Here is a 25,289-nt window from a genome sequence, read left to right on the forward strand (position 1 = left end):
AAATGTTAAATACCTTTTTTATTTTAAAAAACAAGTTAAAATTAAATGTGAAATGACGACAATTTGCATGCAGGCCTTGAGCAAGCCACGTAAATTGAAAACTGGGTTATTCTGCGCAGCAGGATGACTGAGGTCAAGCTTCCTATAGACGTGTCCCCTACACTGCAGCCCAGCTCTGAAGCAAGAGCACTCCCAGATCCCCATACAAATGCTATCACCTTCTCCCCCCATCTTTTTCCCATGCCACCCTGTTTGGAGGGCAAACAGCAGCACATGCTTCTCCCCGGTTTGGGGGCCAGGCGTGCTGGCTGACGGGCCAGCAGCAAATGGGCACCGACTGCCCAGCTGGCAGCTGCGCCTCGGAGTGGGATGGGGGGCTGAGCTAAGGGTGCCTGCCACCTCTCGCAGCCACAGATTTCCTTTTTGCTACCTCACCTCAGCAAAAACCCAGCCACTGGCTATTCTTCGAGGCCTTGTAAGAATTTAGTTATCTGTAATACTTCTTTTCCTCTGCCAAATTTAAGTGAAAATGGGCAACACATCAGGAATCCGTTACGAGAGCTGGCAGATGGGCTGGCAGCACAATCTCGCGATCCCCACCTCATTGAGAAATCAGCCAGTAAAGAAATGGGTGTAAAAGCTGACATTTTTATGGGCAGTGAGGTCACGACAGGAGGTCCCTCCTGTAGAGGGAGGGCCGTGGAGGCCTCGCTGCCCTAGTCCCTTCAGGCGTAGATAGGGAGTAGTGCATGCATTTCAGTTTCTCTGTGCTCAGTTCGATAACCAGCTTAGGGCCGGGACAGCGGCTGTCGGGCGGGTGACAGAGCAGTGCAGTCTCTGCCTCCCCCCCGCCCCACGGCGCCCCACGGCGTCCCACGCCTGAGGGCCGTGAGGGCGACGGGCGCGGGGGGAGCCGGTGGACTACATCGCCCAGCGTGCCGCGCGGCGGCACTGCCCGGCCGCGCTCCGCCCCGCTCCACTTTGCATGCTGGGAGCTGTAGTCTCGCGAACGCATGCCAGCCGCCGGCGCCGGGTGTGGCGGCTGCGTGACGGCTGGGAGGAAACTGCGGCGGTGGCGGCGGGGTGAGGGCGGAGCGGGGGGCGGTCGGGCTGCCGGGAGCCTCCGTGGGGGGTTACAGGCGAGCTTGCCCGCCACCTCCCACCCCGTTCCCGCCGCACGTGTGCCGTTCTGTCCCCGAGCGGGCGGTCCGTCCTCTCCCGGAGCCCCCCCCCTCGGGCGTCCTTCCCGCCTCTGCCTCAGGGAGCCTGTCCCGCGGGGGCAGGCGTGAGGGTGTGTGGGAGGGAAGGAGGGCGGGCGGTGCGCCCTGTGCTGCCGGGCTTGGACGCCGCTGCCCCCGGTGGCTGCTTCTGCTCCGGGTGGCCTTGAGCAGCTGTTTCTCTCCTTCGGTCGCCTTGCAGGGCTCGTAGCGGGAAGGGGCGGTTCGGCTCACAGCGTCCTGACGAAGCCGTGCGAGAAGAGCACGCTGCTGCCGCCGAAAGTTTGAAGAGGAGGAGGAGGAAGTGGAGGTGGAGGAGGTCTTCTGTGCACAGCGATGTAGCCCCGAACGTGGAAGGGTGGCTCGTGGAAGGCGCCTCACCGGTCTGATTCCAGAGCATGGACTAAAAACTATGTCCCTCTCTCGTGTGGAAAATCCTTGTTTTCTCCTGTTTCTGTTTGTCTTCCAAGCGATATTTATCCTGATACTCTACCGAGGTGGACCTTCAAATGTGTTTCGTGCGTTTTTAAGCTCGTATGAGGTTCTGGATTACTCAAAAACTCACGATGTGTATACAAACCTCAGCTTGTTTACCCAAGCTCCTAATGAAGAAACTATGCCATACTGCTCAGCGCAGTCACCAATATTTGGTAGGTATGAACCGATGGTGTTTGAAACGACTGCTTTGCTACATGGTAATGCTGAACACTCGGTAAATGTTGTGTATTTTTCGAACTCTTCCACTTTAAAAGTGGTATACTGACGTAATACTTAACAGTGGCAAAACTTCCTTGTGTTAATTAACTCACTTTTATTGGTTATACGAGGAAAAGTGTTTTACTGATCTGAAAACTTCCTGTACTAAGGATTTGGCTGGGCAGAGATTGTAGAACAAGAGCGAAAACAGTGCATGGTGTTAATACCAAGTTACTAACGCCTTTTTTTTTTTCTTGGCAGCCTTATATAAAATGGGGCAACGATTTTACTGTGGTAACTGCATAATCTTGACTCACTTGTAATTCCTGGGTTCTTTGTCTTGGCCTTGTATCAAGCCTGTAGTTCAAGATAAATTGGTTAAGTTAACCTATTAAGTTGGCTTTAAATATCATTCGTATGAGAATGTGGCTTGGCACCTTGCTCTTCGTGGTGATCTTTTTGGCCTATGATTGTTACACATCCTTTAGATCTAGAAACTTCTCCTTTATACTTAAAAGTCTGGTCACAGGTTAATTTTTATTTACACTAGCGACCAAATTAGACCTGATCCTAGAGGCAGCATTAATCCAGCTACAGCACTACTAAAACAGTTGAGAAGCTTTAAATACGAAGTCAAATCCATAAAGCAAGTTTGTAGGTAGTAAAGTGGTGCATCTCTGGTAATAGTGAATCAGTTCCACTCAGCCAGCCCAGAATGGATGGAGTTCGTAAGCATGGCTTACAGCTGTTTTGGGGAATTCTGCTTCTTAGAGTACTGTGCAGTAGGTTACCCTTGTCTGTTTTTTTTTCCATATTGCAGGGGTTTCTGCATAACTAAATCTTGCATGTAACTAGTCTTGGAGCACTACTTGCTGGTAGTTGTGCTGCTGTTACAGGAAAGCTTGTGGCATGTGGAGCGCAGTAAGAGCAAATGGCCGACCTTGCTTCACAGGTGGAAGTATTGTGGGAAGCCAGTGCTGTGGTTACTCTTGTGTGGAGTTGCTTATTTTGGTTAGAGAACGCTGCTGGGTTGCTCTGGATGGGCCTTTTTAGACTTCAGTCTTTGTAATGGTGCTTGCTCTTTTGGGAAGTTTTCTTCCTTCCTTGGTTGCTGAAGTTAAATGCAGTATGTATGATGAAATTGTATGATAAATTTTGGGTATGTGCTTCAGCATTTCCCTTGGAAACAGCTCTGCTAAGTAAATACTAACAGTACAGAGCCTTTTTGCACAGGTGCCAGTTTTAATGGCGTAGTGCAGTCTCTGTTCGTCACTAGCTACAGCCTCTTAGTTCTTTTGGGAAGCTACAATGCTGTGTTTCAGACTTAATTGTTTTATTTGAAAAAGCACAGCAGAAAGGTGCCTGCACCCTGCTTTTCTCCACTACTGAGAAGAATCTGCTGTCCTGAAAAGAGTCAAATGAGAAAGCTTTGGTCTCAGGAAAAAAAGAAAAAAGAAACCCCAAACTAGGTGCAATTCTGTGTGGCTTGCCTGCAAACCATCAGATAAGGAGGAGTAACGTTGTATATGGAGGAGGCAGATGTAAAATTATACTAATCGGTGCTCTTAGAGCTGTGAAATCTTTTTAAGACCTCTTCTTCTGCCTGTGTGCTGAGAACAGAGGGCATTGGCCTGCACGTGGTACTTCAGAGCTAAAATGAGAACATAATGTTGGTTATAGACAGAAACAAACAGTAAGTTGACTGGCAGAAAAAAAAAAATGAGAAAAAGTAATTGTGGAAGTTTTGCTGCATAAAAAAATTGAGTTGAGCATATGAAGCATTGTTGCTGTGAAACAAATCATTTGGAGCATTCATACACATTCAGCTTAAGAAAAATAACCACTGCTACAACTTAACTTTTATTCAGTGATAAGTACAGGAAGTTAGTTATTCCTTCGGGTATTACTGTATACCAGCCTCTTCTGGGTGGTTTGACTTTTGTTGTTTAGTTTGTTGTTTGTTGTTTTTTTTTTAACACGAGAGATGTGTGCTACTTTACAAGGTCGTTGCTCTTTTTTTATGTGATGGGTATGTATGAATAGATATATAAATACTTTATAAATGTCTTGATTGGTTGTTATCTTCTCTTATGGGACTGATCTCTCTTGGAAGCATTATATCAGAGAGAACGATGCCTTTTAATATTAATTTCATAAACTGCATTTCAAGTCAATTCTTGAGGACTCCAGTCTCCAATTCAGAGCTGGTAATAAGTCACTGTGTCTGTTCCAAAATGTGTTAAAAGTAACTGGAAGACTGCCAAAGGGCTTAAATGGTTTCTGCATCTGAGCTTTTATTAAGTGCAGCACTTATTCCACTTATATATGTAGTAGATAATTTCAGTAACTGTTTGAATGTAAGATCAGCTTGCAGCTCATCTGTCTTTTTTTTGTACCTTCTGAATCTACAGCATCTTGGTTCTTCCAGGGCTGTGGTGCCTCTCTGCCTTGGAGGAGCCAGGCTCTTGCTGACTAAGGGTACTTTTTTAACACTTGGTGGTGTCCATTGAACCTTTTGTGACTGACAACTTGAAAAGCGTTGTACTAGATATTCAGTGCCTTCATTAATATTGTGAATAAATTATTCAAGTTCCCTTGAAGTTTCTACACAAATAACCAGTTGCCTGTTTCCTCCTCCTTTGTTTTTGGAAAAAGCAAAGTGTTCATATGCTAAAGTTGTGCTTATTCAAACTTAACGAAGTAGCATGTAGATTAAAAATCTGACTTTCTCACATTGCACGCAAGATATGTTGTTTCTGTTAATCTTTTCCTCTTACCAGGAAGAAGGTAGGTGCTAGAAGACCCAGATTTTTTTTTCTTGAAAGAGGTACCCTATTTCATGCATGGTATGTGCTGGGCGAGCTCGTTTGGCCCTTGAGGACTTTGATAGCTGAAAGTTCTGTCTGTAACTCTGCTGTTTGTAATTTGCTCATGCTATGGAAGCCCTTCTTACAGTAGTTACTCCCTTTTGCTCCCATCTGTCATAACCTTTTCGTGAGCATGACCATCTGTTGTGGTAATGAGTAGCTCCTGCTACATTTTCTAGTGGATGCTCTCCTACTAGAGTTTCTTCTCTCGGATTTAAAGAGAAGTAAAAAGGTGGCAATGCTGAGATTTATTTTCAGGTGCAGTTGAGGCAGCCTTGTATTGTGTCATTAGAAACTGGTGCTTAAATTAAGGCTGTTGGTCTGCTTTTTTTTTTTTTCCTCTTTCATTCAAACAGTGGTAGAATTATACAACTATGACTCTATTAATGCAATGTGTGGTGCTGCACTTTCTCAGTGAGGTGTTCATCCATGCTGCTGTCCCCGTTTCTTTCGCTTTTGTGAGTTCTGCTGATTCCAGTTGAAGGCAGTAATTATAGCTGCTAACTCTAAATGTGTAGCAAGGAGTTTAGAAGTCATGTTTCTTTCTTAAGATGAGATCTGGTCAAAATCAATAGATCCCCCGATAGTCAAACATGTTGCCTAGAAAGTAAAGCAAGCAGGGGGTGTACTGCCACTGGCACCAGCCAGCAATACAGACAGGGAATTGTGAGTTTTAACTCTACACACTAAGGTTTCATATTAATTAAACACCCTCCGTGCGATGGTGCAGGCACAGAAAGAGCCTAGGAGTTGGGCTGTGGAGAAATTGCTTGGACGCTTCTGTGATGGTTGATACTGTACCTTGTCCGAATTGGGATCCTGTGCTTTCTAGCATGTCTAAGATGGGGTTTTCCTCCTTTCCCAAAGCTGGGCTCCAGCAGTTTTTTTTCTCCCTGTTTGGTCCAGCCTGCAACTGCTCTATTCACATCTGGGATTTCATTGGATTACAGTGCGTTAGCCTTTTGTTAGTTGGGCAGGAAGGAAACCTGTCAGCCAGAATTTAGCTTGTAGCTAAGGAGTGTAGGGCAGCCAGAGGTTTGGGGGATAGAAGTCACAGACTAACTTCTTTTTTTCTGTGTTTCCTTGGCATATACTAGGTTGAGTTTCTGGGCTGAGTTGTTTCAGGTATGGAGCCAGGTAGCTCGGGAGAACGTGACATCTTAAAAAACCTGAAAAATGCAGATATTACCCTCATGAATCATGCTTAGGTATGGAAGGAGACAATGGGAGTGAAACTATTGCACATTGTCTTGCTCATATCCTTATGTCCAAATTTAGATTCCATTTTTTGGAATTTAAGGATTATCACTACAGAATTTTACTCTGCAATACAAAAAGCTACGATTGTATTGTAGAAAACAAAACCCTGCCTCTGTGGGGGAACAAAAGGGATTAATTCCCTTTCTTGTGTTTTCCTTGGAGCAATGATCTGTAGTTGAAATCCAGTCTGAATATAACGTTTCTTTAGCAAGCTCCAGTTGTCATCAAATCAGTGGTTAATGGTGCTTCAGTTAAAGGATCTGATAGTCACGGAGTTCATAAATCTAAAAAGCAACATAAATTACAGGTTAAAACCAATGTTGGACTGAAACGTGGCGGTCTTAAAGGCAGAACAGGAGATACTCTGCATAAAGTAGGTGATAACATCATAAAATCTTAACCACAAGTGTGACCCAGATTCATAGGCCCACGGCATGATTCTCTGAAGAACTACTCTTCTGTGTCAGGTACAAAGGAGAGGCGATGTACTCCAGCTTCCTACTGCGGGTAACAGTCAAAATCAAATTCCCCCTGTGTTTTAGATACTTAAGGGAGGACTGAGAAGTGATACTTAAGAGTCAGCTATTGCAAGATCTTGCTGACAAGCAAAATTCAGGTTTTCCTTTTGAAAACAAACCAAGAAGCGGGATTCACAGTGCCTAGACCTTTTTGACAGCGCGAGGAGCAGGATCGGTGGCTATTCAGACCGACCTTCAGGAGATGCCATTGTGTGTGTGCCTTGAGGAAGGAAAGGAGACACTTACCGAGTGTGGGTTCGCCCATCAGAGATGTGATGTGTACCAACTTCCACATAATAGCTGAACGTTTTCCAGTTTAGAATGGACAGTGTGAATCTTACGCCAAATGTAGTCGCTAAGTCTTGTTCGTGCTCAAAAAAACCCACCACCAAACCCCTAAAGCCAGTGGAAGGGTGTGGCTGCCTTCTGTGTCGGTTAAGGAGGATGTGGGTGAATGCAGGCTCAGGGGGTTTTGTTAGAATTGTAGCAGAGACTTGAATGTGGGATCGGCCAGAAAATGAATCTTCTGGACTCACCTGCTTAAATACTTCATTAGACTTAAACCACACCTGTACCTCTCCCTGCTCAGGTGAAAGCTAATAAACACCAAGCCTAAATATTTGCTCTTTCTCTCTTAGGCTTCATTATCAGGAGTTGAGAGAATAATTTCAGTGGTTTAAGAGGCAGTCTGACTAACAAGATACTGAAAACTTGCTTTAAGACAGACGTAGCATTAACTTAGAGCTTGGAAGGAAAAGAAAATCTCATTTATAGCTATGTAAAAAACAAAAACCCAAAACTTTGCCTCACAGTCTTCTAGTGCAAAAAAAATTTTTGCCTTTGGGTATCATGCCTGGCAGAGAACTGTTGGTCCTACTTAAAACTGTCTTTGTCAGCTTTTAATTGTGATCTAGGTGAAGGTTTCTTCCTAGTTCATTTATGTAGTAGATTTTAATCTTTTTTTCTGGATTTGTGCTTTGTTTTCTTAGAAGTTGACAGTGGTTGGAAACCATTAAGACACCCTGATTTGTGTAAATAGAACTCTTCTGCTACTTCTGGAACCTTTGCTCACTACTCAGAAGAACAGGCATTTAAATAATTGTAGAATTTGTTTATTCATATTGTAACAATACGAGACGTGTTAAAATACCGATTGACACTTTATATTGATTCTTTCTTACTTGTGACTTGTCAAGCTTTTGCCATCTGAAGAATGGAAGAATTCATATAAAAATTCGGGGGGGTTTTTTATGATAGATAAGAAATGTTGAACATATCCAATATGTTAAAATCGAGGTGCCGAGTAGAGGAACTATCATATGTAGTTTCTTTCGCTACCCTGCGCCTGTTCCTGAAAATGTAACGTCTCTCTTCTTCCTCCTCAGTTCTGTCTTCTGTTTCTAGCAAAATTTTGAAGTACTGCCTGCTTATTACAGTGTATATAATTAAATAATATAGCAAATCCAGCCCATGTGGCATGTGATTATAATAGCAAATTGAACTTGAAACTTCTTAAAGATAAAGCTGTCATTTCCTAAAGCATTTATATTCATCCAGGCTTTAAACTATTTCTCCCCCAACCCGCTGAATATCCTTTTGGAGATCTTTGTCCTTGAATCTCCTCTGAAAGAGGCTTTTAGACTTTTTCCGTGAGGGTAGCAAAAGCAAATACATCTATTCATCTTGATAATTTTCCATTCTATTCTTACAGCAAATACGTTTATTCAAGGATCCCATCTAAGCAACACAAGACAGAAGGTTTGCTTGTGTAGTAGGGAGGCAATACCGGGAAAAAGCAAGCTGTGCAGCAGCCTGGTGAGACTTGCTGGCTGTACCGGGACTCGGGATGCCTCTGGCGGGTGGCCTGATGGCCCGGTGCTGAGCCCGGCACCCCTCGGTGTGGAGCTGGGGGGAGGTGAGCAGCAGGCAGCAGTGGAATTCATCGTGTGGGCACATCTGCATGGTGTTAGCTGTTCTGTGGTAGGGCTGGTGGCTTGAGTAGTAAACATATGTAGCTGATCTGATAGGTTTGAATGAAGGTTGAGAAACATCGCTGATTATTTTTTTTTCTTTTTTTCTGTCTTTCCTTACAGTTGGTCCGTTAACCATCACCTTCAGGGCGCTCCCTACTGAAAGAATGATCATCAAAAAAAATCCTTTTGTTCAGTCTGGCGGCCGCTACAGGCCACCTCACTGCTTGGCCCGCTACAAATCAGCCATCCTGGTAGCCTACAGGAACCAGGAAAAGTACCTTCACCATCTTCTCTACTATATTCATCCTTTCTTGCAGCGCCAGCAGCTCAGTTACAGTATCTACTTGATTCAGCAGGTAAATCTAAATCAGATGTGCCTGGTGGTGTAGCCGAGCTTCCCAGCTAAGGGTTAGGTTCTGAACAAGAAATGCAAATTTTTTAACGTGCCATTTTATGCACGCGTTGAGAGCAGGTCAGTTGTATGCTGCCCCATCTCCATGGCTGCTGATGACTGAAGTATCATACCACTTGTCAGGATCATCATTCTGCTATTGATTGGTTCTGCTTTTTTTTTTTTTTCTTCTAGAGGGATGAAGTTGTCATTAAGTGGTAATTTGTATTTTCAGCTGTTCAAGAGTTGAGTGTGATTTTATTTGATACAGACTAAAAATATCCAACTTCACTTCAGCATTTAGTCTCAATAGTGTGGCTACGTCAGTCTGTATCAAGTAAAAACATCTTGCTTGACCCTGCTGTGGGGCAGCCTGTGCAGGTCAAACAACCATTTTTAACTGACATGGACTGGTGTTGCAAAAGATCAATGGTGTTTGGATTCATTAATTAAAACTGAGAGTTGATTGGGAGGGAGAAGCAGCTTGCTTTGTTTGACCGAGATCTTTTTTTCTCATTTCTAAGCTTTTATAAGCAGTAGTCAGGGCAAAAGTGTTGATGGGCAGATGTACACCTGAGGATTGACTTACTAGTCTCTTAAAAGCCAGCCTTGTTCAGGTGCCCACGGTATATAGCCCCTGACAGAGCAACGCTTACAATTGCTGAGAATATTGTGAACAGAATGGGTGAAATTTTCAGAGTCTGGGGCATGAAGCGAGCAGCCAGTGCTGCTGCATTTCAGTGTCATTCGATTGAATAAGGCTGCTTTTACTAACATAAACTTTAATTGAGTTATCATCTTTGGTATTTTGTTGAAGAAATGTAGGCTTTCCTTTCCAGGTGGGGAACGGTACCTTTAACCGAGCGAAGCTGCTTAATGTTGGTGTCCGGGAAGCCCTGAAGGATGAAGACTGGGACTGCCTTCTCCTGCACGATGTCAACCTGGTACCCGAGAACGATTATAATCTCTATGTTTGCGATGAATACTATCCCAAGCATATGGCTAGTGCCATGGATAAGTTTCAGTACACGTAAGTGCCTCCGTTTGCTTTGGACGTATGTATTCTTGTTGGCTCACTTTCCGCATAGAAAGTATGAATGGGGACAGTGAAAGACACGACCTTCAAGAGGTTTTGTGTTTCAGCTTTGCAGTAGTGACCTCCCTAGAAGAGGGTATTCTTGACCTAAGCGTGCAGTCTTGAACAGTTCCTTGCTGCAGTTCCCTGTTCCAGTGTTAGCTCAGCTAAGAGAATAAAAGTACAGGGTGGGAATTACTGGGTCATGGGGAGGATGTGTGATAGGATGCAGGTGTTCTGAGCTGGCCCAGGACGTGGATGTCAAAACCAGCTTTACTTTGGTCTCCTGGGGAGGAAGGTGGGGAATGGAACGTGATAGGAATTATACGGGTTTTGCTGGTTTGGGTTTTGGCGTTGTAATGGCAGTGCCTGTAAGGTCACTCGCGCTGTAATTGCACGGCAAGGTATGCGATTAATAGATGTGAGACTTGGATCGTGTTGTTAGTTTGTGGAGGACTGGTGTTGGCCTTCAATACTGATGCCTTTTTTTTTTTTTTTCTTTATCATTTAGTCTGCCATATAAGTCCTTCTTTGGGGGCGTATCTGCTCTGACTCCAGAACATTACATGAAGATGAATGGGTTTCCAAACACATACTGGGGCAGTGGTGGTGAAAATGACGACATTGCTACGAGGTACTCATGCACAGGAGGGGCTTAAAATAGAAGGAAGCTGGCTGGCTAGTGAAACATGTAGCGTTACCCTAAGGAACTAAGATGTTGTTCCTTAACGTGCTTGAAGTGTCATTATAATGCAAAATGCTGCCAGCAGTGGGAGTGGTTGATGTCAGAAGATGCTCAAAATCTATGTGCGCTGGGAGGACAAAGCTTTCCTCAGACTCTAGAGGGCAGAACTGTTACTTCACGTCCCCTTGTGCCTTCCTTAACCTCCGGTCCTTGACAGCCCCAAGGGAGGGAAGGAAGGAATGTGCAAGCTTGACGAATAAGAGCACTAAGAAGGCACTTAATAATTCTCAGACAGTTGGGAATTTAAGTGCACCTAGGTTGCTCCGAGCTTTACCTAATCACCAACGCTTGGAATTAAGGAACACAAGGAATTCTAACTTCTGTCTCCAGTGCTGGGTGATGGAGAAGCCTGTGTACTATTGTGAGTCAGTGACAGCAAGATCTGATTTTTTTTCTCTTGTACTTCAGTTGCCATGGCAGCAGCGTGCTATAGAAGTGAATACAACGGGTTTTGTTCTAGGTACTCAGCATGATGCGAATTCTTCAAGTACAAAATCATGGCTGTACCTTCTTTATTCAGCTGTGTAGTTGCACGTTCATCATCCTGCACTGAGGCAAGCTCACGGGCAGTGTATAAAACTAAACTGACAATAAAAGCCGTGTGAGTTTTTTGGTCTTGCACAGTGTGACAAGTTGCACGGTTTCGGCGGAATGTTCTGTTCGAGGACTGTGGGAGTTCTTACAAAGGCGTATTCTTCTGGGAATTGAAAGTCAGATTTTCTAACACAGAACTCCTCCTTTTCCTTTTGGAGAAAGCTAACTAAAAGGGTGTACGATTGTTTAGAGATTCAGCATTTACTAAAGGAATGGAATGCCAGGAAAATAGATCTTTACATCCAATGCTACAATGCTGGAACTATTCAGCTTAGTACAGCTTAGGCATCTAGTGTGGTTTTTGGTGCCGGCGGTGAAGAGTCGTGCCAGTGACGCACAGGACTGCACTTTCTGACAGAAATCTCTTCGGGCCGGTAGGTTATGTAAATCCCAAAACGGCCCTTTCTGGAAGGGAAGTAAATCATGTGCTGTTTCTCTGAAAAATTACACTAATGATTAGCAGTGTTCTGGCCCATAGGTACATGGTCAGTGCCTGTTAAGGATTTATTCACATCCTGAAGTCTCAACCTGCAGAAGTTAGGGAAGAGCTGGCTGGTTTTGAAGGGCCTGTTTGATGTACCTGCTGGGTTTTGGATTTTAGGAGGTGCTCAAGCACTTCTTACTGTGTAGCCACAAAACTAATTAGTATTTGAAATTGGACACTGCAATGTCAAAAAAAAGTCCTGCGTAAAGACTTTGTGCTGGAATACCACTTATTAAAGACGAGCTAGTGAAAAAACCATGCTGGCTGCTACTTCTAGTTGGCAGACTGCAGTACTCTGTAACGCTAGTCCTAGCAAACACCGGGATCTACCTTTTATTAGAACCACTTATGTGTGAACATTATCAACTACAGGCAAGTCTGTCGTGTTTTTCTTAACAGTAAATGAATGTATTAACTCTTTCATATTATAGCTTTTGCCTAATCTTTTAATGCAACAGCAAAGCTAGTGTTAAGTGTTCTTACCATTTCTTGTCTTTTTGATTGTGCAATAAGCTTATGTTCAGAAAACAAAGAAATGTTCTCTGAAACTCACTCTGAAATAATAGTATGTCACACAGTCAGTGAAGTGTTGCGATCATTTGATGGCTCTAGACTAACAAGTATTTTCAGTTCTGTAGCCTCTTTCAGCTTTGTAACATTCCTGCTTCAGTGCAGGTTGCTGCTGTACCTGATCTCAACAGAAGGCAATCAGATGTTGCAAACATGGCAGTTAGTAACCTCAGTTGAGCAAACATTCATTCTTATGTTCACGGGAATTCTCTCTGTGTAAGAGCTGCCCCGGGATGCCAGAGGTTTGCTAGCCCTAGCAGTGTTACTCGCACTTTTTATTGGTAAACTAACATAGATGCCATTGGCAATGGGTTGCTTGAAAGTCTCCCAAAATGCTGTTTTTAGAAGCTCTGTTCTGGAATTCTGAACCTTCAGTTCACTTTTTTTCTTACCGGCCCTGCAGCCGAGTAGCTCACATTTGTTTGTCTGGTGCCTGTATTTATCACTAATCTTTTATGAAGCTAGTCCTCTAATCAGGAATGAATAGCACTTCTCAAAGAACAGAGAGGCTTAATCTGGATCTGAAACTCAGGACTGGCTTCCTTCAGAAGCTGCAAGTTTGGGGTTTTAGTTTGTTTTGGTGGTTTTTTTTTTTTAAGTTTAGGTGGTAGACCGCTAGGCAGTAGAAGTTCTGCTCTTATAAGGAAGTGAAAATAATGCTCACTTGTCTGATTCATGGGAGTTGCTCTCGAAGGCTCTGTATGCTGTTGTTCATTCCCTGCTTGCTATAATCCTCTTCGTACCCTGTCAAAGCGAGCTGCACCTGGGAGCTTTCTAGCCCAAGCCTGGTTAGAACCTGCTAGAGAAGATAAGGTGGCACTGTGGTGTTAAACTTGCTCCCCTCAGCTTCTGGATTTTGCTTTGATAGCATTAACACTGAAATCGTCTCTGACTTTGAACTTCCCTCTAACTAAGCCTAGAAATGGCATTTTTATGCCTAAGCAAACATTTTGTTTGTTGTTTTAAAGGATTCAGTTAGCAGGGATGAAAATAGTCCGGACATCACCTCACCTTGGGCGCTACAAAGTGATGGACTACAATGAGGAGACAGAGACACAGGAGCCTTGGAGAAGGTAACTGTTGCAGGGGGGGGCACTCATTGCCTTGTGGCAGGTTGACTGTTGCCATCATCTTCCTCAGAACAGCCAGAAAGCGTACCTAATGCTGCTGCTTGTTTTTCTGCTGTAGTGTGGCTATTTAAAGAGGGCTCCCAATCAGTTTCAACTGAATCATTCTGCTCCTGTCTCTGCATTTGAAGGGTTTCTCCTAGTTTCCTACTGTTGAATACACATGCTAGCTAGGAAGCTAACATGTATCCTATTGTTAAGCATCAAATTATTCAGGAAATAAAACTTTTTTTTAAAATACTGTCTTGTAACTAGGGAACAGTTCACTTTGAAGAGCCACTTTGTTACAACTTCCCTATAATAAAAACTTGCTTTTCACTCTCTGTGGCTTTACAATGTGCCATTAAAATAGTGGAGAGCAGTATAGTTTGAGGACATGAGGAAGGTGCTATGAGAGACCTTAGCAAAGACCCAAAATTTTACATAGAAGCTGGAGGAGGGTGTTGGGTCAAGCGTGGTGGAGGCCAGTGCAGGCTTCCCTCTGTCATCTCAAAACTCAGGTTTCCGTTAACAACCCTGTCTGAAAACCTGCCTACACCAGTGCTGCAAGCTGCTGTGTGGCACGGCCAGGTCCCTCTAAGCTGCTGCCAGTCCTGTGGGTTTTTTGCAGACTGTAGTTACCACCTCACTACTGGTCTACCTGTCTGATTAAGTTCCAGTCCACATTGTCCTCCTTGTTTAGAATACTCAGGGGGAACTTACTCTAATCCGTTTAGTCTTATAAAATGCCTTTGCTCTCTGGTCCGCATTATGCGAGAAGGATTTTAGTGGGGCTTTTCTGCTAGCAGCTTTCATCGGCTAAGCCTTTGGCCCCTCGGAAGAATGCTTCTCCTGCAGCTTTAGCTGCAAACATCACCTTTGTTCTTCTGTCTAACTGCAGGTATTTTTCCTTCTTCAGGCCTACTTCCCGACACAACACCAGAAAAACATGGAAAGATGATGGAATGAATTCGTTAGAGTTCAAGCTCCTTTCCAGGACAAAGCATCCTCTTTATACCAACATCACCGTGGACATTGGATATGTTCCCCCATTTTCTTAAAAGACTGAAAACAAAAGCAGAGTTTGGGCACGGGGTGGCAGCATGCACGTGGGCATCCAGCCGCTGCCTCCTGCTGTGCTGTGGAGTCTGCACCGCCTGAGACCGATCCTCTTGTCTTTCATGCATTTCACTTTTCTTCTAACTGTTTTACGATTGAGAAGAAAAGGCTTCAGGAATGGGGGATGATAAGGTAATGAACAGGCGGGGGCTTACTGTAAAAATTGTCAAAGCACTGTAAAACTAACTACTGAGCCAGACCCACCTCCTAGCCCTTGGGGAACCTTGAGCTAACTGGGACAGTTAGCTGCCCCAGGTTTTCTGGAACCTTTGTTCCACAGCTGGATAGCTCTGTCCTGCTTTGTACTTAGGTGTTAATTGGGATGCAAGCCATGCTGTCAGCCAGGCCTCTGAAGGGCTGTATTTTGAGAAAGCATTGAAACCGGTTACAGTTCTGTAAATATCTTCTCTGAATTTGAGTAAAACAAATTATGTGTTTGGGTTAAGATTTTCTAGGATATTTACTAAGACTGTAATAAAGGAGAAAGTTGCCCTGAAAGCAGAGCTTAAGTCCATGGTTTTTTTCTGGCCTGATCCCATCAGTGTTCAAATGTTTTTCTTGTAGCTGTAAGTAATTCAGGCCAAATGGGACCTGAGGCTGTCACCTAGTCTAACCTCCTGCTCAGAGCAGGGAAATTAATCTAGTATTTCAGCTGTTACTCAAACATTAATTATCTTTCAAGGTTGATCTATCTTAAACATAAAATACTTCTGAGAAATGAAATACTAGAGGAAAAATACAAGTCAAACATGTCAGCAGTGGAGCTGTGACCCTGGCAGGTATGCATTTGTACTTACCTGACTCCAAGACTTGACACGCTCTGCCCAAGACCTTGCCCTTTCCCTATGAAGTTGGTCAGTAGCACTGCCTACCACATCCAGTTATTTTGCAAGCATGTCACAGGGTATTTTTTTGCTTGTTACTTGTAGATACTAAAATTTCCTGTTCACTGAAAAGCTGCATCTATCCCACCAACACCTAAGAATTTATTTAAAGCTTCAGCCTTCTCTACAGTTGGAATAATGTTAACCAGCTGGAGAATCACTCTTCAATATTATAGCAAAGAGAAGTTGCTTTTTGTCTTGTAAATTCTTAATATATACAATTCCTAAAAGAAACTCTCCCAAGTCTGGATTCACACCTGCCTGCAAGGGACACATCCAACAAGCAGGTGTAAGGACAGTTTGGTATCATGCAGTAATGGAAGTGCTCTAATCAAGATTTTAGCAGAAATCCTGTAGCACAGTGGAACAGTTAGTTATCCAGCCTGTCACCAGTCTTCTAAAACAAGAATAACAGATAATAATAGCCTGGGTATGCATCCAAGTCTGCACTCTGCTATCTGTAGCCCAAAGCATTAAAAAACATGGAGAGAAATTCCTGTCCATCTGACAGAGTTGGCCACACCTTCTGCATCTCTCCAGAACAACCCACAACCCACAGCAGGGTGAGCTGAGCTCAGGAAGGACAAGAGAAGCCTTTTAAATTCAATCGATTGTATTTATTGAGAGATTTTTAACATCTCCTCACCTATTACCATTACTGCCCTTCCCTCACACATAAGCAGGTTTTCCTCAGACTGGAAAAAAATTAGCTTTTCTCAGCAAGTTTGTAGTTGGTGAAGAATTCTTGTGCTTTTAATGAGAAAAGATAGGCCTGTTCTTTTTGAAGTCACAGCAGTGCTAAGTAGCCTTCCCCCTACAACAAGTAACTTTAGGAATAGTTGAAAGAACAATTTTTTTTCCAGGAGACTTAGTTGAAGTCCTTCCACTGGACCAGCCCAAACAAGGACACTTCTCCTAGTGTCCCAGCAGAAAGTGCACAGAAGAACACAAGGATGTGTCCCTCAGGTCAGTCTGTACCTCAACCAATCAATTAGATGCTGTGAAGAACAACTTTCTTCCGTGCTACTGAAGTACTCTTTCAGGTATTCTTTCAAGCGGAGTGCTGGGAGTCACCTGCTGTAACAGCAGCCACAAGCAAGATCTGTCACCGTTTCCTATAACCTGTGTGGTGCCCGCCCTTATGAGATCTTGGGCTGCACACTGAAATCCACCGTGATGTTGATGTATAAAGGGTTATGTTCCACTGAGAGCAGTTTATATGAACAAGAGTTCAGCCCGTCTGTTTTCCACGTTCTAGATACCTGACGTAGAAGCTTCATCCTGAAGACAAAGAGGAAAAAAATCTTCATTGACATGCATAGGAAAGGAGTTTGGAGCTCTTTGCCACTACTAGTAAACTTGGAGGCAGAGCTACAGCCATTCTGTATCTATTAGGAATGTAAAGTCATGCTTTTCCTGTCCTCAGCATGGACAAATCAGATATGGGGAAAAAAAGTCCTTCGCTTTAACCTCTGAAATCATATGCTCAGTCATATCCATGTAACTATAACTTTGCAAGTTTCTAAGGAACATCACCCAGTCAGCTCTAGGCACATCTCATGTACAGAACAGCAGCTGCCAGCTGTGAACAGTGGTGTCACAGGGGTGTCCCTCAGAGCCTCTGGGTACCACAACATGCCTCTTTGGCCTCAAGCAAAGAACTTGGCCTCCAGGTGCCCGGCTCCTAGCCACATAGTAAGACTGTGCAGGGCGGAACACTGTTCTTGACTCACCTCTCTCCATTCTCCTCATTACCGTGGTCGCGTTTGTGGAAGATCATTGTGTACCTGGCTACATCAGCAGATGGCCTCACTACTTTCATCTTCTGCATCTCAACCCTGAAAGAAGCAATAGTGCCATAAGCAAGAAAGCACCCATAAAAAAGTTAAGAAAACATTTGGAGACTTCCATCTCTTGTAGATGCCACTGAAGCAAGCACAGAGAATGGTAGGAAACTCATTTGCTTCTCTTCCACAACTCTTTTTGCCAGTGAAATGGAGCTCAGAGTTGAGTTTCTGAAGAATAGGTCCAGTAGTGCAACAGATACACCTTTCTTTTGAACAGAAGCAGGTAGCTACTACAGTAAACGTCATGTAGAGCTTTAAGCACACGTTATACAGAGTACATTTAAATTAGTGTCAGCTCTTCTAGTTTATACTGCCCTGTATTAACCTAGGAGGTCTGCAGCAAGATTCCACATGTTTTGCAACAAGTTCATCTCAAATCCTGCAATACTTGATAGCTCTCCACTTGGGGGGGGGGAAGCTTTTTTTTTTTTTTAATAGTTAGCAGACAGCTGCAAAACTTTTATTGCTCATATGAAGACAAATTTCTTTTTGAGAACAGTGCAGAAACACTAAGCCCCATGCATGGATTTAAGCACCTGACATCAGGCACTTGATTGGAGCTTTTGGCCTTAAACCTATCTGCGGAGCACAACAATTTTGCTTTGCCAGCAGAGAGGGTTAACTTCATGCCAATGGAAGTAAGGAACAGCCCAGGTCTTTGCTAGTCACATCAGCAGCAGGAAGGGGCCCAAAAGCGACCTTCACAGTAGCCCAGAGGCAAAACAGTGGCACCTACGAGCACTCCGGCCCCGAGTTCTTGAAGATACTGAAGGGGATGCTGCCATCTGCTGTCTTCTCTGAGGAAGGCTGCAAGGATCCCTCCGTGCAGCAACCCACCGAGGCAGCAAGCTTCCCAGCACCTACCCACTGCAAACTCTGCAACCAGCCCAGTCCAAGATCTACCCGAGAGGAAAGGTATGAGCCAAGGCCAGCTGCAGCGTGCACTCTGGGTCGTACGATTTGGTTTCCACACCAAGACCTCAACTGCTGCAAAGTTATGAGGTGCCACACACAAGCAAGCATCACTTTTGATTCCAATCACTTGCAAACATCATGGAGACCCCTCAGTAAATCCTGCCGATCTGCTGCACAGATGGTTCTCTGCTGCCCACAGGAACGTTTGAAAGAACGCCACTATCACCTTTGTTCACTCATTAACTGTGACACTTCTCAGGAAGCTGGGGAATAAGATGGTACCAAGCCATCCCCTACCACTATAAAAGCCAGCTCCCAAGGGGTCACAGGTAAAAGGCTGGTGTCTCTAGCTAGGCATAGGACAAAAAATAAAAAGTTGTGATTAGGGAACAGAAATCCATATCTCCCGTAGACCTTTAGACTTCTTGAGATATACAGCTGACTGATCTGCTGAACTGACACAGAGAAAAAACTCATTTGGAAGTTCTTAACCTTAACAGACTTGATTTCACCAGTGTAATGATTTAACATCACCAGGGATATGAATTTTATGTCCTCAAAATGTTTGTTTCCACATTTAAGCAACTGAAAAGGATAAACACTTAAGAACGACAGGTACACTCAAGTTACAAATTGACAGGCTCTGCCAGCAGGGCTTCTGGGGTTGTGGGTATTTTTTTTTCTCTTGGTCCCCACCCCCCTGCCCCCTCCTTCACTAACAGCAATGCAGGATCAGAGGTTTCTTCCTAGGCAGAGGGCAAAAGAGCAACATAAAGGTCTTGTTGACTCCTTTGTCCCACTAAACCTCTCAGACTAACAAGTTTCTCCTACTTTAACAGGCACGCCTGCAAAACTAGTTTTAACAAGAGTAAAGGGCGTACGCATGTACACGCAGCCTTTCTAAAATTCAAGTTATTCACTATCTTAACTATAATCAACACCACCCACATACAAACCAAGCCCTGTTTGGAGTAAATCATGGTAGTCAATGAATGCAAAAAACCCAGTCCCACCAAAACCAAAACACTCCCATGCTCTTGCAAAGTACTGGAACTCAGTACATTTGTGTCTCTGGCAAATCACACTCAGACTTCCATCTTCCTATTTCTGTTGTTACCAATTTCCGAGCAAGGATACAAATACTGTGTGTCCCAAACAAAAACAAAGCAAAACAACCAAAAAAACCCAAACAACCTAACAAAACCCACACCCAACCAGCAATGCTGTCAGGAGAAGGACCAGGTCTCAGGTCTCCTTTGCAAAGAGGAAACTGTTCACAGAACTGCATCTTGCACTCCCAGTCCCCACTGCAATACTGTTTTGAATTGAAGGCTCCTGTAGTGTTCCACCCTTTTTTTTTAAAACCAATTCCTCCACTCTCACATCCATTTCCCGCTAGCTTTTTTTTTTTTAATTATTTATTTTTTACCTGATTCGAAGGTCATCATCTTCTCCACCCCAACCCCAGTAGTTGTTAGAGAATCCATTAACCTTGGAAAACTGATCTCTTGTTAGAGCAGTTACACCTCCAAAATAGCCCCGGTACCGTAACCTAGAAGTATACAGAAAGAGAGAGTGAAGAAAGAAAAGTCAAATTCCACCAACAATGAAAAATATCATTTGACCCCTGAAAGTCTGGAGTTAGTCTTGTCTTTCGCAGAGTTAAGGGTGCACAAATCCATGGGTTGGTCTTGTTCTCTTCTGCTTTTCACAAAAAAATGGCGATTTGCTTTAGGCCAGAAAAAGTTAACTCTCCAGCTGAGAGAATAGTGCCTTCTTCAATAGTTTCTCTGTACACAATTCCCCTTGCCAGCCCAAAAGGCACTTCACCTTAAAGGATGAGCAGAAAAGGAACAAAGCTACACACCAATACAGTGGAAGCTCTGCAATAATGACAGCAAGCTGTGGACTTCTCTTAGGGTTGAATCTGAAAAACTTGAAATGAAACCAGACCACAGCAAGGGGGCATGTGCTGTGGGATACTGCAGGACCAATTCCAAGGTAAGGTACAGCGCAAGTTACTTACTAACCTAACATAACGGAGCTCAGCTCTAAAGGAGATTAATTTCTAACTTCTACCTTCCTTGTTCTAGAAACGGCATATACTTCTTTACAGTATTTACATACCATCCTTATTTATTTTCTTATACCATTTTTCTAACTGCTTTTTAGGATACCCTCCTCTTTCTTAGCCCTTAAGCTAAGCATTACAACACAGCCTCTACTACGCTACCACTGCCAGCTTCAGAGGTGACGTGCACATGAGCGTAGATTGCATTTTGATTTCTAGATGTATGTGAATCTAAACAGATGAACAAATTGCCAGGGCTAGAAAGTATCCATTATGGCAATTTATATGCCAGATGAGCAAAGATGCAATGCTTATTATTATTTCTGATTTATCATTAATCTAATTTAAAACCACCAAACAATCCCCAAAAAACCACCACATACAACCTCCCTCAGATTACTTTACCTGGCTGATTTTTGCTCCTGTCATAGCATTGCAGGAGAATTGTGGAGGTTGAAGGGGCCTCTGGAGATCAAGTACTGCAACCTCTGTGCTCAGAGCATGGTCTGCTAGAGCAAGTTGCTGAGGACCATGTCCGTTCAGGTTCTGAGCATCTCCAAGGATGGAGACTCCACAACCTCTCTGGGCAACACGTTCCAGTATTTGACTACTCTCACAGTAAGAGCTTTTTCGTATGTTTAAATGGAGTTTCCTGTATTTCAGTTTGTGCCCATTGCCTCGTGCCTTTCACTGAGAAGGGTCTGGCTCCTCCTTCTTTACTGCCTTCCATCAGGTATGTAGACACATTGACAAAATCCCCCTTTGCCTCCTCTGCTCCAGGCTGCACAGTCCCAGCACTCTCAGCCTCACTTCACGTCAGATACTACAATCTCTTAATTGTCTTCATGGCTCTTCTCTGGACTTGCTCCAGTATATCCATGTTTTTATTGTGCTGGGGAACCCAGAACCAGACACAGCACTCCAGGTATTGTCTCAGTGGTGCTGAGTAGAAGGGAACAATCATTTCCCTCAGCCTGCTGACAGCCTCTAAACACTGCCCAAGATGCTACTGGCCTTTGTCACGAGGGCACATCGCTGGCCCAGATCCTTTTCTGTAAAGCTGCTTTCCAGACAGTTGGCCTCCAGCACCTACTGGTGCACGGAGTTACTCCTCTCCAAGTGCAGGACTCTGCATTTCCCTTTGTTGAACTTCTTTAGATTCCTGTTGGCCACATTCTCCAGCCTGACAAAGTCCCTGGTACATCAACCACCCCTCCAAAACTTCTGCCTTCCAAAAACTTGCTGAGGGTGCAATCTGCCCTATGTCCAGGTTACTAATGAAGATATTAACTAGTACTAGCCCCAGTATCAAACTCTGGAGTCAACCACCACTGACTAGCCTCCAGCTGGGCTTTACTCCACTGATCAGAACCCACTGAGCCCAGCAGTTCTGCCAGTTTTCAGTCCATCTCACTGTCCACTTACTAGTCTATTCTTCATTGCTTTGTCAATGGGGATGTTATGGGAGACAGTGTTGAAAGCCTTCTTAAGTAAAGATAAACATTATCCACTACTCCTCCCTTGTCCACCAAGGGAGTCAAATCAGAGAAGGCTATCAAGTTAGTCAGGCATGACTTGTGAACAGATTTGCTTTGTGACCTGCCCAGGGATTAAAAGGTGAGGTTGACCAGCCTGTAGTTTCACAAATCCTCCTTCTTGCCCGTCCTGAAGATAGAAGTGACATTTGTCTTCCAGTCCTCAGGAACCTCCCCCAGTCATCATGACCTTTCAAAGATAACAGAATGGCACACCACACAACAGCAAGCAGTTCTCTTAGCACTCATGGATACATTCATGAAGTCACCATCAGGTCACACGGTTTTATGGTGTATGCCCAATTTGTTTAAGTATTCCTTAACTTGATCCTCTCCAACAAGGGTCAGTTTTCATAAGTCCAGACTTTTCCACTGGTATCAGATGCCTGGGATTTCTGAAGGCAAATCTTGCCAGTAAAGATCAAGGCAGAGAAGGCACTGAATATCTTGACCTTTTCTTGTCTTTTCTCACTGAGTCCCCTGCCACACAGCAGGTGCACATTTTCCCTAGTCTTCCCAGCAGCTGATGTACCTGCAGAAGCCCTTCACATGGCCCTTCATGGTACTTGTGAGACTCAACTCCAGAGGGGCTTTAGTTTTCCTAACTCCATCCCTGCATACTTGGTATCTTGTGTGTCCTCGCAAGTCACCTGACTCTGCTTCCACCTCTTTCATGCTTCCTTTTTCTGTTCGAGTTTTCTCAGGAGCTCCTTGTTTGTCCATGCAGGACTCCATCCACCTTTGCTTGACTACCTGCACATGGGAACAGACCATTCTACAGCATGGGGGCAGCAACACCTGAAGATCTACCAGCTCTCCTGAACCCCTCTTCTCTCCAGGGTCAGCTCAAGTGATTCTTCCAAGCAGATCCCTGAACAGGAAGTTCAGGGTTGTGATCCTGCTATTTGCCTCATTCCCTCCTTCTTTCTGACCTTCACATCCCTAAGCAGTTCTTCCTTGTTTGCCTCAGCAGAACACCTCCCTTCATCAGCTCTGATCGCCTGTGTCACGAAGTCATCATCAATTCACTTCAGGAATCTCCTGGATTACTTGTGCCCTGTTGTGTTGTCTTTCCAGCAGATACCAGGACAACTAAAGTCTTCCACAAGGGCCAGGGCCTGTATACATGAGGCTTCTTCCAGTTGTCTGAAACAAAATCTTCAACTGTCATTTGCTGGGATTGTGATACACCTCCCAAAAGATGGTGTTATCTATATAAACATACAGAAAAAGGATTGTTCTAGGCAGATGCAGTCTCTTGTGCTCTACTTGTTGGTTTTTCTGCCTCTGGAATTTTTACTCTTCCTTGCTCTCTCCCCTTTATCTCCCCTCCTAGAGGAGACCAACTATAAGGTGGGGAAGGCACTATCAAGTTTTAATTATGCATTACTACCTTGAGACTTCTGCTATGGGTCCTCTAGAGACATGTGATGAGCAGATGGAATGGATAGCAAGGAGGTCCCATAAACAGCAACAGCACGGAAGAGCCCCCCCTCCCAGCTGCTCCTTCAGGCTGCACTGTCAGTCACCAACAGCCCCACATCCCCAGTTCCAGCAGCCTTGTAGGGTTCGGGAACTGACTGCCCGCGCACACATCCGTATGTGCACCGCACTGCTTGCTTGTGCGCCCCATAATTCCCCTACACCACTGGGGAGGCAGACACTGAACGAGCCAGAGCTGTAACCAGGACAGTGCTGCCCACTCAACCCTCCTCAGGCAGAGCAGAGCTGGCAGGGCCCAGATGTATCTTGCTCCCCAGTGACATAGTCTTCAAAAATGCACCTCTGTAACAGCGTTCAACCACGTCTTCCCTGAGGACAAGAGAACAGCAGCTCCTTTGGGATATTTAAAATTGAACTGAAGAAAACATACAATAGAAACGGTCACTAGGAACAGATGTTGTGCTGGTCTCAAGGAAATAGCTTAGCTAAGATAAAAAAGTTTTGCCACCCTTACCTTCAAAGTTTTAATATATAACCCTTTTTTTCTAAATAATCTAAAACTGAGTTGAAGTTTATGTAACTAAACATAAGGTACTTGCTCTCCAAAGGAGCACAGCTGCTAAGATTACCACGCACTGATTCAACATAGAAGATATCCCCTTGGAAGGAAAACAAACAAACAAAAATCCCCAGGAAACCCACAACAACCCCACATTCCTGTCCAGGATATTTTGTGTTAATGCAGAACACATATGACTTTCAACCTGTTTTCTCAGCCTCATCTGAGCAACATGTCTCAGTATGCTCACCTCAGTCTAAGCAAAACACCGAGGTCACTCAACTGTGATTTCAACCTGTGGGCTCAGCTCAGCTGAGGTATCATTCTTGAACTCAGGATCTGAATTCCTGCAGATGTACCCAGGAGTTCCCTTGGAAATAGAACATTGTTTACACTTCCATGAAGTGGGGATAATAGAGGCAGTGACACAGAAAAGTATGAATCCAATTCAAACCTAGAGAATACTGCTGCAGAGTATTCACAACAAAAACATTTTGTCCCTACTCTTTAAAGCCAAAGCTTAAAGCTGACTTGTAGCTAACAGCTTTCCACAAACAGGATAAACCTGAGGAAATTAATAGTAAGATCCCTCAGTAAAAGCAAAAATTCCATCTGCATGCTTAACTAAGCAAAACATTTGCAGTAAACTAAGGCACAGGAGGTTAAATAAAGCACTTCAAGCTTTGTGCCACGTTATTAGCCTGGATTCTACATGCCTGTCAATAAACCAAAGCAGCATTTCCGTTGCTTTGGTGCACTGACCATCTTGTAGCCCTCAGCATTCTCCCTCCGAGGCAGAGTGCTCCAAAAACTTGTCATGAGCCTAGTTCATACGTGCTTGTTCCAGTTTTCACTAGATGACCGAAAAGTGAGTATCATTCTGTGTAAGAATTTGCATATCCCATCTCTTTCTCATATATTTAACAAAGTAAACCCAGAAGTAAAGCACAGGTTTACTTCAAAGTACTTTGAGATCAGCTTTTGAAAAGCCCCCTTCTAATTAATATTTAGTGTGACATGACGTAAGAGGTGAATCTTGAAAGAAAAAAGTTCAATAAAAACACTCTGGTCATTAAATTCACCAAGCTCAGGAGCCTTTTTTCCTCTGAGGTGGACTGAACTTGACTTTTCACTTCAAATTATTTATATCACACTGGCACTCATGGGACCCATTTAAAAATCAGAATGATCCTGTACTAGACACTGTCCAGCCGAATAATTAAAGGACAACCCTATCCCTTGGCAAATTCTCACACTTGAGCTCTCAATATCAGACGTTACCTCTTCAACAGCAAAAGGTAAGTGGCAAGTTTTATTATAGTAAGATCAGACCCTCAAATCACAGGAGCAGGAGACTGCAAATGCATTTCTAGCTTTGACAGAAGGTCTCTGCACAATCCCTGGCATGTTGCTTTCGTCT

At 44.0% G+C, this 25,289-nt stretch overlaps 2 protein-coding genes across 4 annotated transcripts in view; one reads left to right on the plus strand and one right to left on the minus strand.

Annotated features, from left to right (window-relative positions):
• The first annotated feature begins 1,541 nt into the window (after positions 1 to 1,541).
• Positions 1,542 to 15,034, plus strand: LOC104344500 (beta-1,4-galactosyltransferase 3-like). Its single transcript, XM_009948644.2, has 6 exons — positions 1,542 to 1,867; positions 8,652 to 8,887; positions 9,762 to 9,952; positions 10,509 to 10,631; positions 13,359 to 13,463; positions 14,416 to 15,034. The coding sequence occupies exons 1-6, from the start codon at positions 1,630 to 1,632 to the stop codon at positions 14,555 to 14,557; spliced, it is 1,035 nt and encodes a 344-aa protein (XP_009946946.1). The 5' UTR covers positions 1,542 to 1,629; the 3' UTR covers positions 14,558 to 15,034.
• Positions 15,035 to 16,101: 1,067 nt separating this feature from the next.
• B4GALT4 (beta-1,4-galactosyltransferase 4) overlaps positions 16,102 to 25,289 on the minus strand; it is a 28,654-nt gene continuing 19,466 nt past the window's right edge. For all 3 annotated transcript variants that reach the window (XM_086464375.1, XM_086464361.1, XM_009948643.2), the window contains 3 exons: positions 19,691 to 19,813; positions 17,233 to 17,337; positions 16,102 to 16,780 (listed from right to left, as the gene is read on the minus strand). In XM_086464375.1, coding sequence (XP_086320501.1) covers positions 16,639 to 16,780; positions 17,233 to 17,337; positions 19,691 to 19,813 — 370 coding nt within the window. In that variant the 3' untranslated portion in view covers positions 16,102 to 16,638. The remainder of the gene's footprint in view (positions 16,781 to 17,232; positions 17,338 to 19,690; positions 19,814 to 25,289) is intronic.

Source organism: Leptosomus discolor, chromosome 1 (genome assembly GCF_034619465.1).
Source record: "Leptosomus discolor isolate bLepDis1 chromosome 1, bLepDis1.hap2, whole genome shotgun sequence".
In the NCBI taxonomy this organism is placed as follows: Eukaryota; Metazoa; Chordata; class Aves; order Leptosomiformes; family Leptosomidae; genus Leptosomus; species Leptosomus discolor.

Coding starts and splice junctions, on each gene's coding strand:
- LOC104344500 (XM_009948644.2), top strand. CDS start 1,630: ATGTCCCTCTCTCGTGTGGAAAATCCTTGTTTTCTCCTGTTTCTGTTT. Junction 1,868..8,651: donor AGCGCAGTCACCAATATTTG/GTAGGTATGAAC, acceptor CTTTCCTTACAG/TTGGTCCGTTAACCATCACC. Junction 13,464..14,415: donor ACACAGGAGCCTTGGAGAAG/GTAACTGTTGCA, acceptor TTCCTTCTTCAG/GCCTACTTCCCGACACAACA.